This window comes from Macrotis lagotis, chromosome 1, assembly GCF_037893015.1.
Source record: "Macrotis lagotis isolate mMagLag1 chromosome 1, bilby.v1.9.chrom.fasta, whole genome shotgun sequence".
Lineage (NCBI taxonomy): Eukaryota > Metazoa > Chordata > Mammalia > Peramelemorphia > Peramelidae > Macrotis > Macrotis lagotis.
The window spans coordinates 411,700,784-411,713,506 of NC_133658.1; the positions used below are offsets into that span (position 1 = coordinate 411,700,784).

Here is a 12,723-nt window from a genome sequence, read left to right on the forward strand (position 1 = left end):
CTGTGGCGCTGACGTAATTGGTCGAATTCCAGTTTGTTTCTCCCTCTCCCCGCCTCTTTTCCTGCATCTGGCCAATCCTGCAAGGCAACAGACTACAGTGACAAGAGAAGTACGAAGCGGATTGGTGAGGAGAATGCCTCTCCCGGATTGGCTGAACGAGCGCCGAGGGAGTAGCGGTGTTCCGCAGGCTCTGGAAAAGATGGCGGCAGCCGCAGCCCGTGGCGTTGCCTTCCAGGTGGGCAAGAACCTGAGGGAGATCCGCATCCACTTGTGCCAACGCTCGGCCAGCAGCCAAGGAGTAAGGTACGGTTGGACGGGCGGGACAGGCCGGGCGGCACAGGCTGGGCGGCGGTCGGAAGGTCACGACCTCGCGGGGTCACAGGGCATCTCCCCTGCGGGGGACGGAGGGAAAAGGGGGAGGCCCCTCTCTCCAACGCTTCTCGTGCCTTGGACGAGTCACGCCGCCCCTCAGGGTCTCGCGTGTTCTCACCTGTAAAACGGGAATGCCGCTTGCTGCGCCTCTGACCCTGGTCTAAACGGTGTGTAAGAAGGCGAACTTCTTCCTTCCCTGCGTCCCTCAGGGACTTCATTGAGAAACACTACGTGGAGCTGAAGAAGGCCAACCCCGACTTTCCCATCCTGATTCGGGAGTGCTCCGGGGTGCAGCCCAAGCTGTGGGTTCGCTATGGTGAGCTGGGGCTTGGGCCTCCCTGGGTGGCAGGAAGCACCTTAACCCACGGGTACTGAGTAGGCTTCTACCTTAGGACGCCCCCACTGCAGCTGTAAAGGGTTTTTCCAAAAGGGGAGAATTACAGGAGTATTCATGAAAGAAGGAACCTCAGGGTGAAGAGTTAAGTTGAACCCCTCAACTTGGGCCCTCTAGGGCAATAGGGGACTTGGAAGCAAAGGCAGGCCTGGCCCTTCCTTGCCTTGTGACTTTATTCCATCCACATATAACCTGCATGGTAGTGGTTAAAAACAGGAAAGCCTCTAGTAAAGACCCTTTCCTCCAGAAGCCTGTAATCACTTCTGCCTATCTTATCTTTTTTTCTTCCTGGTCTGAATATCAGTAATAGTCTTTGCTCAGAACTTTATATGATTAAAGCCATTTCTTCAGTTTTATATATATTCATAGATGTTTTCTATTTTATCCTCAGCTTTTGGCCAAGAGAAGAATGTCTCATTGAATAACCTCAATCGAGAACAAGTGGCCACAGCTCTAGTGAATGTGATGAATACCAGAGTCTGATGACTCAAGAAAACACTAAGAGCTGCCCCTCAGAGCTTGGGCCCTAATGAAGGAAGAATGAATATTCACATATTTTAAATTATCTTTCCATGTAAACCTTGTGTTGTAATCGAACTGTAACTTTTCTGAATGTTTACCCCCTGCCCCCAAACATAGGCATTTTACCACCAAAATTGTGACTGAAGAAATTTAATGTGAATACAACTTTTTGGTTCTAAGGGAAGCTGTGATATATGAGAAAAGGAAGAAGAGGGGAAGGGCGGACAGGAAATGGGGAAGGGCTCTGAGCAGCCTGGTGGACCTGGTGCCCATTTAGTCATCCCTGAAGGGAAATATAACTGGAACATAGACCATAACTTGAACCACAGAAGGACAGGGCTGGCTCCTAGAGAAAGTGGGCAGTAAGAGGCTATGGCAGTGCCAATGCATTCGGTACAAGTGAACTTCCTCCCAGTGCCACCTCCTCAAGAGCTTGTATGCGTTCCTGGAGGTCAGAGTCTTCTTTGTGTTTCTCCAAAGCCTGTAGTCCAGAATGCTGTAAGAAGTCCTGAGCTGACTGTTTAGGAAGCAAGAAAGGTTTTGTGGTGAGGCAGAAAATTAGGTTTTCCTATCTCTTCAAGGAAAGGGTCACTCACCCACTCCTTAGGCTTGTCTAAAGGAAAAATACAACCCTCTAGATGTGTGCTGAATGATGGGGGGGGAGAACGTTTCTACATTGCTGCTCTGGGAGGTAGGACAGGGAGAGAATATCTACCTCTATGGAATATCAGGGCTGGGATCTACCTCAAACCTATAAAACTACAAGACCTGGAAGAATGTGAAACAAAACTCACCTCAGGCTGGTGTACAAACAGCAGCTGCAGTAGCTCCAGGCTTTGGCCTACCACCTCTGAGTCAGAAAGGGTCAAGATATCTAGCAAATGGGGGAGTAGTGGACCAGGCCAGAGCCTCTGGCAGTAGAAAGGGCCCTTCTCTGCAATATTACACAGGATCGTGAGCACCTACAAAAAGCAAAAAGAACATTTAACATTTTTAGAGCACTTTAGAAGTTGTAAAGAACTTTCTTTAGTTAACAAGAATTTTTGTTTTATAGATGAGGCAAAGGCCTCAAATAAATAAACCTCTAGTCACAACTAGTAAAGTTAAAACACTCAATTCCTATTCATTTTCTGCTACGCCAGACTACTGAATATTTGAAAGGACAACACAAACTTCTATATTCCTACCCTCTAGATGAACAAAACCCCCAATCGTTACTCACCAATATACGGACCACCCGTGAAATGGGTAAAAGTTGCAAGAGGGGAGCAACCAGATCCAGGGAGAGCAGTGCTGTGCAGAGGCCTGGATCTTTTACTAGAGGAAAGACAGCATGACCAGATTACTCACAGAGCACAAGTCTAAGGAAGTGAATTATAGTTAAAGCACTGGTGATTATGCATATGTTTTAAAGTAATCTGCCCCAATCTTGGTCTAAACCACAAGGTCCTGAGATGTTTGGAAAAGTCACTGTTACTTAACCATGGATGAATACATACCAGTGAGGTTGTTGAGGACCCAGAGACACTCAGGAACCAAGCTAGGTTGATGCTGGATGAAGAACTCCATAAGAATAAACATAGCCACTATAATTCGTTCGTCTCCAAAATCTGCTCGTACCCCTGGGTCCGCTGCTCCTTCCTCTGCCAGCAAGTTACCAAAGCACCGGAGTACTGGGCAGGCCAACTGCAAAGGCAAGATGGGTAGCCAAAAGGCTAGCTAGCGTCTAAAGGCCAAAGGAAGGTTTAACAGAGAGTAGGGGAAGAAACCAAGGACAAGACAGAACTTGTCAACTAAGCAAGGTTAAAAACACACCTGGTTCTCCCAAGGGATGAGGAATTCTTCAGTGACTTCCTTTTACCTACCAGATCCAGTCCCGTATCCACAGATCCTGAGGCAGCCCTAGCCAAGTCCATCAGCAATAGCCCCAGACTGGACAAAGCTCCTCGGGAAATGAGCAGTGGATTATTCACCTGGCTGGAGTGGAGGAGAAAGTATAGTCATTTCCCTACATCCTGGGTTCCTAAATCCTAGCTTATTCTAAGCCACAAAGCCAGGAAGAATTCTGTTACAGGTTGAGAGGCAGCAAAAGTCAGTATGACCTCTGAGACCTACAACATTTAGAGAATTGAAAAGGAAAAACAGTACTTAAATTGTGTTTCCAATCTAAAGAAATGAATAAGGTAGGAATCAGGTACTATCACATACCCCTCCCTGCAATGTAAGGTAATGCTGTGCTGTGGCTTTGACTCAATATCCCATGGATCTCTGGGTGCATAGGGAATTCTAAGAAAAGTTACAGATGGCATTCCTAATTTAGGCCCATGGTACCTGCAGATAATGTAGTGAAGGCACCAGGCAAACTCCACAGCAACACTAGCCCCCAGTTCTGGGGTAGGATGTAGAAGTCGAAGCATGTTGGGGAGGATGGCGGAGTCCAAGACAGAGCTGCCGGTCAAAGGGGCATAGTAAGTTGGAGTCTGAGTAAAAATGCAAGATTCTCATCAGGACCCCACCTTGAGTAAAAATGACACTCAAACTTGAGGCCTTTCTAAGTAGCACAGGAAATTAGTTAAGTAAATCTAGGAGGAAATAGTATCCCTGGTAGGAGTCTGAGGCTCACCTTTGGCCATCAGTCTTTGTCCCATGTTGCCATCCCAATGAAAGAAAATTTACTTACGGAATAATTTCTTTAGGAGCTTCATTGGCCTGCAAAAGTTGTGACAAGGTGTAACCCAGAGCTTCCAGAACAGCTGCATGGGGAGACTGCAATAAGACAATGAAGTTCTTAATGAAGAAGCAGAAAGCAGGGCTAGCCTCTTCCCCATGTAGGAAGGGCATGCTGTGGGTAAGAGGAAGAAAGAACATTGGATCCCTTACCTGGATGCATAAAGCAAGGGCTGGAATGATGCCCTGTGGCATAAGCTGCCTCCTCACAGCCTCACTCTCCACAGCCAGGTTGCCTAGTGTATAAAGGCAGAGCTCCTGAGAACAGAAGGGAACAAGAAAGAGTTCTGAGGGTTTCCCTTCCCCAGACTAAGAAGAGGGAAATCCTTGAAACATTTTTATTAACAAATCTGAGCCCAGGAATTCTACATTTCAACAAGTGAACACTGGCCACCCCTAGGGTCCTGCCCATGCCCCTGAGGAATTGACATCACACTGGACACAAGAGCAGAGCCGTTCATCCCAGTGCACCAGTAATCAGAAGCTGGGGATCAGTACCTACTCGTGCCTTATACCACCACTTTAGTTAATGCTAATAATATGACTTTCAAAGGACATGTGACATAATGTGGGTCCAAGAGTCACTGATTCTGATACTAGGTCTTGCAGTGGGATGGCAGTGGGAGACAGGGTTTCAGGCATCTGAGCAGTGGATTGACAGACATGAGTCTGGAACCAGGCCCTTGGATCCAAATTCCATCACTAGGTGTCTGACCTCAAAAAGACCAAGAGGAACACAGAGAGAAAACAAATTAAGTCATTCTTAATGATAGTATATATCTGATTAATGTACCTAACTGGCAAAGGTAAAGGCCAAAAAAGACAAGAGAATATATATATATATATATCCCCACAATACCCCCATGATTTAGTATTTCCTTTGTCAGGAATTTACTAAAAAAAATTTGTGCAAAAGTTATCATAGCAGTATATGTAATTTTTTAAAACAGAAACACTTAAATGTTCAACAGGGAAATGGTTACATAAATTTTTTCTACAAAAATTTAATAGGATATAATGATATAATTAAGATAAACAAGTATAAGGTATGCAAAAAAAAAATTGCTATGTCCAGCATGCTATAATAGAAAAGAGCCCTGGATTTAGGCTCAAAGGACCCAGTTCTGTTACCTGTGAGACCTTGAGTAAATCATTAACCTCTCTGGCCTCAGTTTCCTCATCTGTAAAATGAAGAATTTTGACTAAATAACCTCTGAGTTCCCTTCTAGCTTTCAATCTGTGGAACCTTCATGAAAAAGTGTAAACTGAAAAAAGCAGAACCATAAGAATGGAATACACATTAATATTATATGGGGGGGGGGTGTAATTAGACAAAGAATTATAATGAAGATGTAAGTAGGTGTCCTTAAATCTTTTTTTATATCATAGACCCCTTTGGCAGTCTGGTGAAGCTTATGAACCCCTCCCCAGAATAATGTTTTTAAATGCATAAAATAAAACATCTAGGATTGCAATTTAAGTATTGTATCAAAACAGAATAGTCAAAATACTATTTTCAAGTTCATGGACCAGAGAGACAATTGATTAGCACTGAATACAGATTGAAAATTATTTTTCCACTTAATTTTTCTTGGTTTTTTTGTATGTGGCAATATGGCTAATATGGAAATTCGTTTTGCATGACTTCATACGTATAATTAGTATCATATTGCTTGTCTTCTCAATGGTGGGGGAGGGGCTGGAGGGAAAGACTGGGAAATAAAAAAAATTTTAAATGACTGTTACAGTTAATAAAATATAATTTTATTTTTTTTTTAGGTTTTTGTAAGGCAAACGGGGTTAAGTGGCTTGCCCAAGGCCACACAATAATAATTACCTAGCTGTGTGGCCTTGGGCAAGCCACTTAACCTGTTTGCCTTGTAAAAAAAAAAATATATATATATATATATATATATATATATATATATAATTTTAAAAGATCATGAACTCCTGGTCAAGAACATCTAACCTAAAAGGATGGCAAAAATTTGTATGATTTTTTTTTTAAAAAGCTAGACTACTTTCATTAATGTGAGGAATAACAGGCAAGGAAACTCCCTCTGCAAACACAGATGAGAAACTGTCCTGTTTATTAAATCTGCCTGGACACTGAAAGGTTAATCAACTTAACTAGGATCACAGTATATGTCAGAGGCAAGACTTGAACCCAGGTTTTCTTGGCCCCAAAGTCAATTTCCTATCTATAACATTCTGCCTTTTGTATACGGTTTTTGAGCACTGAAATTAATTTAAATGTAGTAATTACTAAATAAGTTTAGTAGTTCATTGATGTTGATGTTAAATTTTTAATAAAACAAAATTTAATTAAAAATAAAAGCAGCTAGATGATGCAGTAGATAGAGCACCTGGAGTCAGGAGGACCCAAGTTCAAATTTGACTTCAGACATGTATAGACTAGCTATGTGACCTCAGACAAGTCACAACCCTATTGCCTGGCCAAAAAATAAACAAACAAACAAATAAATAAATAAATAAATGATCAGCTATTTAAAAGTCATAATAATGGGAGCTCCATATGAGCTCCAAAATGAAAAAAAAAAGGTAAATGGAGACAATAGTACATAGAACACCAGATTTAGGACCCAGGAAATCTCAGCTTTGCTCCCAACTATATGGATGACCCTTCTCTAGCTACCTAACCTCTCTGGCTCTCAGTTCCATCATCTGTAAAATGAGGTCATAATACTGATGATCTCTAATAAGCCTCCTTTGGATTCCCCACAGCAGGGGAAGGACTGACGGGAATGGGTTAAGCTCTTACTATGAAGTCAGCACTGTGCCCAGAAAGGTAGGTGAGGAGGTAGGATGTGGAAGGCAGACAAGCTTCCGCCACATTCGGCTGGTCAGCATGGGAGAGCTCATGCAGACATCGAGCTGCCTCCATCTGGAGGGAAGCCCAGCTGCTAGTCAGGAGTCCAATGAGTGTCCGAATGCCGCCTTCCAGCCTGAAACAGCAAGTATTAGAATTTGGCTCAACCTCCTTGGCCCCTCCCCTTCTTATCCCCAATGGTACTCAGGACAGAATTCCATCTCAGCTCTGCTATTTAACTAGTTCTGAGTCCTGAGGCAAGTCATTTGGGTTCTCTAGGTCTCATTTCCCACTCTCTAAAAGACAGGAGTTGGACTAGTTTATCCCAGGACATCTACCCATTGGGTTGCCTTGCTTCCCCGGTAAACAGGTGTCTGCTTCCTGATGCCTCCACACCCCAGCTACTTAGGCCACTGGGGTATCTGAACTAACCGAATAAAAGTTTGCTGTGTCTCAGGATGCTGCAGGCTGTGTCGGAGACTGATTAATGCCTTCTCTTTCTCCTTCTCGGTTCCCCGTTGAGACATCCTCAGTAAATGTAGCACCTGGAGGGTCCCAGGGCACAGTGAAAAACGGGAGTGAAGAGTTACTCCCAGAGTGACAAGTGTCTGGTACAGTAATCTTTGAAAATGGGTAAACATTCAACAACCCCAAGGTTCTCTTAAGCACACCTAACAAAGCACCAATAGCAGACAAGATACTTTGTATTCATTTGGCTAGTATCTCAATACACACAAAGAGCCCTTTTCATCCCAGAAAAAAGCTGCAGGCACGGTCCGGAAATCTCACCTCCAGCTCTTCCAGAGGCCGGTTCTGGAACTCATCTCTGCCCTCTTCTAGGTCACTGTCCCTCAGCAATCTCTTGCTGACCAGGTGCTGTTCCCGCCTGGCTTTCCTTAAAGCTGGGGAACAGAGAGGCCAGGAGCTCAAGTCCAAAAATGGGGGACACTGGGGGGATCAGATTAGGTGGGAGGACAAAAAGACCAAAGGATCAGGCCAAAACAGGCCAGCAGTTCAGGCTAAAACCGAGGGCAGAAAAGTCAGAGGTCAGAGGTTGAGGGCTAAGGGCGCAGGTCAAGCCGGGCTGCAGGGTGGTCACAAGAGCCAGAGGTTCAGAGGCTGGGATGGGGGGGATGGAAACCGGCCCAGAGGTTCAGCTAGGGGAGTCTCAGGGCCCAGAGGAGCTAAGGGCTGGGGGGGATGTTAAAGGGTCCGGAGCTGGGCTGGAGGGGAAGCACTCAGGTTCCGGGGGCTCTGAGGGCGCAGGCACCGGGCCGGGGGGAGGAGGAGGAGGAGGGAGGTTAGAGAAAGGGTCAGAAGGACCAAGGGCTGGGGGGTGGGGGCCCGGGGCTGGGAGGGGGCTCCAGGAAGGGGGGTAAGACGGGCCCGGACTGAGGTGGAGGGGTTTGGGGGTGGGCTCTGGGGGGCTCCGGGCCCCGCGCGCGGGCCGCACCTGCCTCCCGCTCCCGCCAGCGGTCCCGCTGCTCCTGCAGGTTGTAGCCGTGGGCCCGGAGGCGGCCGCTGCGGTGGCTCCACATGACCCCGGGCGCGCTGCGGGCACAATAGGACCAGGCCGAGGACGGGCGGCGGCGGCGGCTGGGGGAGGAGGAGGGGGAGGGGCGGGAGGCGTCTAGACTCGCCCTACAGCTGCACTTCCGGTGGCGGGGGCGGGCGGGGCTGCGGGGCGCTGGGCGGAGCCTCGGGGCGCTGGGCGGGGCCTCGGGGGCCAGCGCGGCCGCGGGGTCAGCTGGTTTCACTTCCCCGATTCCCGGACTTCCGGAAGGAAATTATTTCTCCGTTCCTCTCTCAGCCGGAAAGGCCGAGCGCCCCCTCCCCCGCAGCCGCGCCCCGGCCCCGCGTCCCCGCCCCTCCTCCCCTGCCTTCTGCCCCGGACCCGGATAAACAAGTGTAGACGGGATCTCACACTTACCACAAAAGTGAATGGATTTCTTGAAAAAAAACTTGGCACCTGGGGCCCTAGTAAGGCCCGGCGGTGTGGGAGGGGATTGGAGCCACAACAGCAGGGCCGGAGCTGGCCCTGAGATGTGTAGCGCACCTCCTCCATCTCATTCCAGGGCATCTTCCCCACGCCCCTGGGGGGCGCTGCTGTTATTCTCCTTGTTTTACAGATGAGGAAACGGAGGCTGAGCAAGCTTAAGTGCCTTGCCCAGGCTCAAACCAGTCCAACGCTCCGGGTGCCAGCCACCTCCTTGTGCATCCTGAATCTTCCAGATTGAGACTTATAGGAAAGGATAAAAACCCTGTTTAAGGCTGAGGAATTACTAATTCTAATATACTGCAATATATAATTTATATAGATTGTGTGGTATGTACCCCACCCAATACATTTCGGATATCTCTCAAGGTATGAAGGAAAAAGTTTTTATTCGATTCCCAAGGGAAGCGGGCATCAACTCCACCGTGCCAATGGTGGAGGGAGGCTATGGGTACAAGCAGCAGAAGCAATATATGTGATTCCTAAGCCCCCCCCCCACCTTGTTCTCATTAGCTGAGAATGTGTTCTTACATTCTAGGAGCAAAATCTAATTCTAAGTGGCGATTTGGGGAGCAAATAAACAAGTTTAAATGAAAACATACTTGCCCCTTGGGGCCCAGTTGCCCTATGGACATGTGGCAAGGGGATCTAATAAGTTACATTCATTCACTTTCTCTCTAAGAATTGTCCAGTAAGGCAGGAGGAGGAAGGGGAAGGGGGGGGGGCTGTAAGAAATCTCCCACCTTAATCCACTCAGTATTAACATATGTTCTAATATAGTAAAAACAGGACTATTGAGAAGTAGATCTGGGGAGTGAAAAGATCACTGGCAGAACCTTTCTCATCTCTAAGATGGGCAACTAGCCTTCTTATGTAACCTGGGACTATCCTGATGATCAGATGACAGGCAGTCTGGAGCAGTGAAAAGCATAACCAGAGTTTGCAAGGCCTGGGTTCAAATTGCCTCTCTTGATAGTTTCTACCTGTGCGTCATTGGGCAGGTCACTTGCCTCAGCTTCCTTATCTGTAAAGAGAGTATCACACCAGATGATCTCTGCAGTACTTTCCAGGTACAAGTTATTATAATCTATGAGAGGCCTTTGCTGTATTTCCTACTTGTTCCCACACTTCCAGTTAGCAGGGGGATTTTGATTTTGGGTTTTGGGCAAGGTTGCACAGATTTGATGAAAGTGAGGAAAAGTGAGAAGTCTTTTCCTTAACTTATAACTGCACTTCCTCAATCAGCTCTCCTCATCTGCAAGTTAGAGGTGAGGCCCTCAATAGCTTTTGTGTAATTCTCTCTCTCATCTAAATCCAATGCATGCTGAAGTGACTCAAGATGAATTTGAAGGAGAAACTACAGTTCTATCCCAATAGTCTAATTGGTCATTTCCATCACAGTTAGATCAAAGGTGTTAAGTTGTGGAAGAATCCTAAAGACTCACACCCCCCACCCTTCCCTAAACAAAGGAGGGCTGTCTACAGAAAGACTGAAAGAGAGAAAAGGAAGTTTAGAATTTTCCAATTCTTGAAACAAACTAAAAAACTAAAAGGAGCTTTGAGGCTCACCCTTTCTGTCTTTGATTCTTGTCCTCTTTGGGCACTTCCCAGAAATCCAACAGGGTTTCTGAAATCAAGTAGATGAAGAGAGGTTACCTGAAATGGAATTTTTTTTATTTTATATTTTACATATATTTCATATATCTTTTTATGGACTGTGGAGACTCACTCATTCCATCTCTTTCCTAGACTAGAAATAACTGGTTCAAGATAGGATTGTTGGGCTTAGGGAAGGGAGGCCCATGAAGATTGGAGGACTGTCTGACAGGGAAGAGCCCAGTGTTTGTTTTCCTGATACCCCCAGTGTCCCAATACCCGCCCTTCTTGGTACTGACATCCTTGATTGCAAAACTAAACAGGGGAAGTTGGGGTGGAGAAACAGGATTTGAGTCTCACAGTAAAAAATCTAAGGTCATTCAAAAATTCAAGATTCACATGCCAGCAGCCAGACAGTCCAGCTCTAAGCAGAAAAGGAGTGGTAGGGATAAAGGCTCCGGAAAGCAGCTATGGTGAGTGTCCTGTCTCACCTTACCCTCAACTTTTGTTGTTGTTACGTAGTTTTTCCTCTTCCTACTCTCTATGGCCCCATTTGGGACTTCTCCAGCTTATTTCACAGACAAGAAACAGGCAAATGGAGCTAAGTGATTTTTCCAGGCTCACAAATCTAGTAAGGTCCGACCTTGAGCTTTTTTCACTCCGGTCCTATTGACTCCAGATTCAGGGCGCCCCACAGACTCTCCAAAACATAATACACAATGCTTCTCAGTGCTGGTCCGGGCTGACTACCTAGGTAGAGGATGTAGAGCAGGAGACTGGGGGAGGGGGAGGCGAAGAAGGATTAATATTCGTGGAAAAAATGAGTGGTCAGGTTGGGCTGGGGCCCGAGATCAAACTGGGTCCTAGCCAGTCAGCCGCACTCCCGTAGGCTCCCCTGTTTCTCCAGCGCTGGAACAAGCTTGGAAATAAAACTACTGACGTCATGTATCCTCAGGAGTGCTGGCGAAGGTTGCTGTGGCTGCTGCTCCCTCCCCTGCTGTGGCTTCCCTGGTCATCCTCTGGCTCCTGTCTCCTGGACCCCGAAGGTGACCATTGCTTCTGCAACTTCTCCGACCCGAAGCCTGAATGGAATAGCCTTTCGATGTGCATTTCCTCTATAGATGTGGAGATCCATGGGGGTGGACACAACTTGGATGTCTTTTTGCAGAAAGGAGGGCTTGCAGACCCCAGCAAAGGAGCGGACCTGCTTCGAGCGCTGCGCCTGAAACGACTGAAGCTAAAGGAGGCTGAGGTTCCGGCCCCCCTTCTGCGGCAGCTCCTGCGAGCACTGACCTACACCCGGATAAAGGAGCTGGCGCTGGAAGACCTGGTGATTTCGCACCTGCCCCTGCAACCTCCCTCGCTCATTGACAGTGACCTGCTTCTGGAAGCCCTGCACCTCAGCAGAGTGTCCTTGGCCGGAGAAGGCAACTTACTAGGGGCGATCGGGTCTTGGCTAAAACCTGAACTGGAGGCACTGAACTTGACTGGCTTGGGCCTGACCAGTGTACCCTGCTCAGACCTGGGCACCTTCAAGAAACTGAACTCTCTAGACCTGTCTGACAATCCAGAATTAGGAGAGAGTGGCTTAACTGAGGCCATCTGCCTTAAGGAGTTCCAGACACTCCAGCATCTGGCACTTCGGAACACCAGCCTCCAGTCCCTAGGGAGAGTGTGCCAGGGTCTGGTGGCCACTGGGGCAAATGTGCAGCGACTGGACATCAGTTACAATGAGCTGGAGGATACGTCCTTGACTCAATGTACCTGGTCACCCACGCTGATATCCCTCAACCTGTCCCATGGGAAGCTGAAGTGTGTGCCCACCTCTCTACCCAAGAACCTGCAGCAGCTTGACCTCAGCTATAACCTGCTGATGAAGCAGCCGGTAGCTGAGGAACTGCCCCAGGTCACTGACCTCATTCTCGAAGGGAACCCATTTACCCTCAGCAATGCCTCAGCCAAGTTGCAAGGGAAAGAGGCGCCATACAGCTGTCAAGTTCGTTCTAAGGGGAGCAAGTCCATAGGTACACCGTTAGCCCTACAGGTCTCTGGACCAGCAGCCCTGGTCCTGCTGCGGGGGGTCAGAGGATTCCCCTGAAGGCCTTTATGGAGCAAATTGAGGAGGGGAGAAGAATCATGTTCCAGTTCCCACCTGGCTGCCTTGTGATGCCAGGGAATGCCAGGATAACCAAAAGTTTCCACTAACTTTTCATTAAAAAAAAAGACCTAATGACTAAAAAACAAAATGTCTGTGTGTTATTTCTTTCTTTCCTATACTCTGATGAC

General features: G+C 47.3%; 3 protein-coding genes across 7 annotated transcripts; 2 read left to right on the plus strand and 1 right to left on the minus strand.

Annotated features, from left to right (window-relative positions):
• Window positions 1-66: 66 nt before the first annotated feature.
• On the plus strand, window positions 67-2,247 carry NDUFA2 (NADH:ubiquinone oxidoreductase subunit A2). Its single transcript, XM_074212841.1, has 3 exons — window positions 67-303; window positions 582-688; window positions 1,158-2,247. The coding sequence occupies exons 1-3, from the start codon at window positions 134-136 to the stop codon at window positions 1,247-1,249; spliced, it is 369 nt and encodes a 122-aa protein (XP_074068942.1). The 5' UTR covers window positions 67-133; the 3' UTR covers window positions 1,250-2,247.
• On the minus strand, window positions 1,423-8,793 carry TMCO6 (transmembrane and coiled-coil domains 6). The gene is made up of 13 exons (XM_074212832.1): window positions 8,776-8,793; window positions 8,299-8,441; window positions 7,635-7,747; window positions 7,278-7,390; window positions 6,798-6,981; window positions 4,169-4,273; window positions 3,969-4,054; window positions 3,620-3,736; window positions 3,154-3,265; window positions 2,788-2,974; window positions 2,511-2,605; window positions 2,083-2,250; window positions 1,423-1,805 (listed from the first exon to the last, which is right to left on the minus strand). The coding sequence occupies exons 2-13, from the start codon at window positions 8,381-8,383 to the stop codon at window positions 1,659-1,661; spliced, it is 1,512 nt and encodes a 503-aa protein (XP_074068933.1). The 5' UTR covers window positions 8,384-8,441; window positions 8,776-8,793; the 3' UTR covers window positions 1,423-1,658.
• CD14 (CD14 molecule) lies at window positions 6,758-12,672 on the plus strand. Of its 5 annotated transcripts, XM_074212836.1 has the most exons (4): window positions 6,758-7,456; window positions 8,975-9,911; window positions 11,393-11,483; window positions 11,606-12,672. In XM_074212836.1, exons 2-4 carry the CDS (start codon window positions 9,889-9,891, stop codon window positions 12,533-12,535), a joined length of 1,044 nt encoding a protein of 347 aa, XP_074068937.1. In that variant the 5' UTR covers window positions 6,758-7,456; window positions 8,975-9,888; the 3' UTR covers window positions 12,536-12,672. The 5 variants fall into 5 exon arrangements, with proteins under 5 accessions (XP_074068937.1, XP_074068938.1, XP_074068936.1 ...); XM_074212835.1 differs by lacking the exon at window positions 6,758-7,456 and having other exon boundaries at window positions 8,639-9,911; XM_074212834.1 differs by lacking the exons at window positions 6,758-7,456; window positions 8,975-9,911 and adding an exon at window positions 9,955-10,910 and having other exon boundaries at window positions 11,606-12,670.
• Window positions 12,673-12,723: the final 51 nt, after the last annotated feature.

Excerpts from the sequence above, each read along its gene's own strand:
- NDUFA2 (XM_074212841.1), top strand. The coding sequence starts at position 134 with ATGCCTCTCCCGGATTGGCTGAACGAGCGCCGAGGGAGTAGCGGTGTT. Across the intron at positions 304-581 it reads GCCAGCAGCCAAGGAGTAAG|GGACTTCATTGAGAAACACT; the intron begins GTACGGTTGGAC and ends TGCGTCCCTCAG. Across the intron at positions 689-1,157 it reads CAAGCTGTGGGTTCGCTATG|CTTTTGGCCAAGAGAAGAAT; the intron begins GTGAGCTGGGGC and ends TTTTATCCTCAG.
- TMCO6 (XM_074212832.1), bottom strand. The coding sequence starts at position 8,383 with ATGTGGAGCCACCGCAGCGGCCGCCTCCGGGCCCACGGCTACAACCTG. Across the intron at positions 2,606-2,787 it reads GGTCCTCAACAACCTCACTG|TAAAAGATCCAGGCCTCTGC; the intron begins GTATGTATTCAT and ends TCTTTCCTCTAG. Across the intron at positions 2,251-2,510 it reads CACGGGTGGTCCGTATATTG|GTGCTCACGATCCTGTGTAA; the intron begins GTGAGTAACGAT and ends TGCTTTTTGTAG.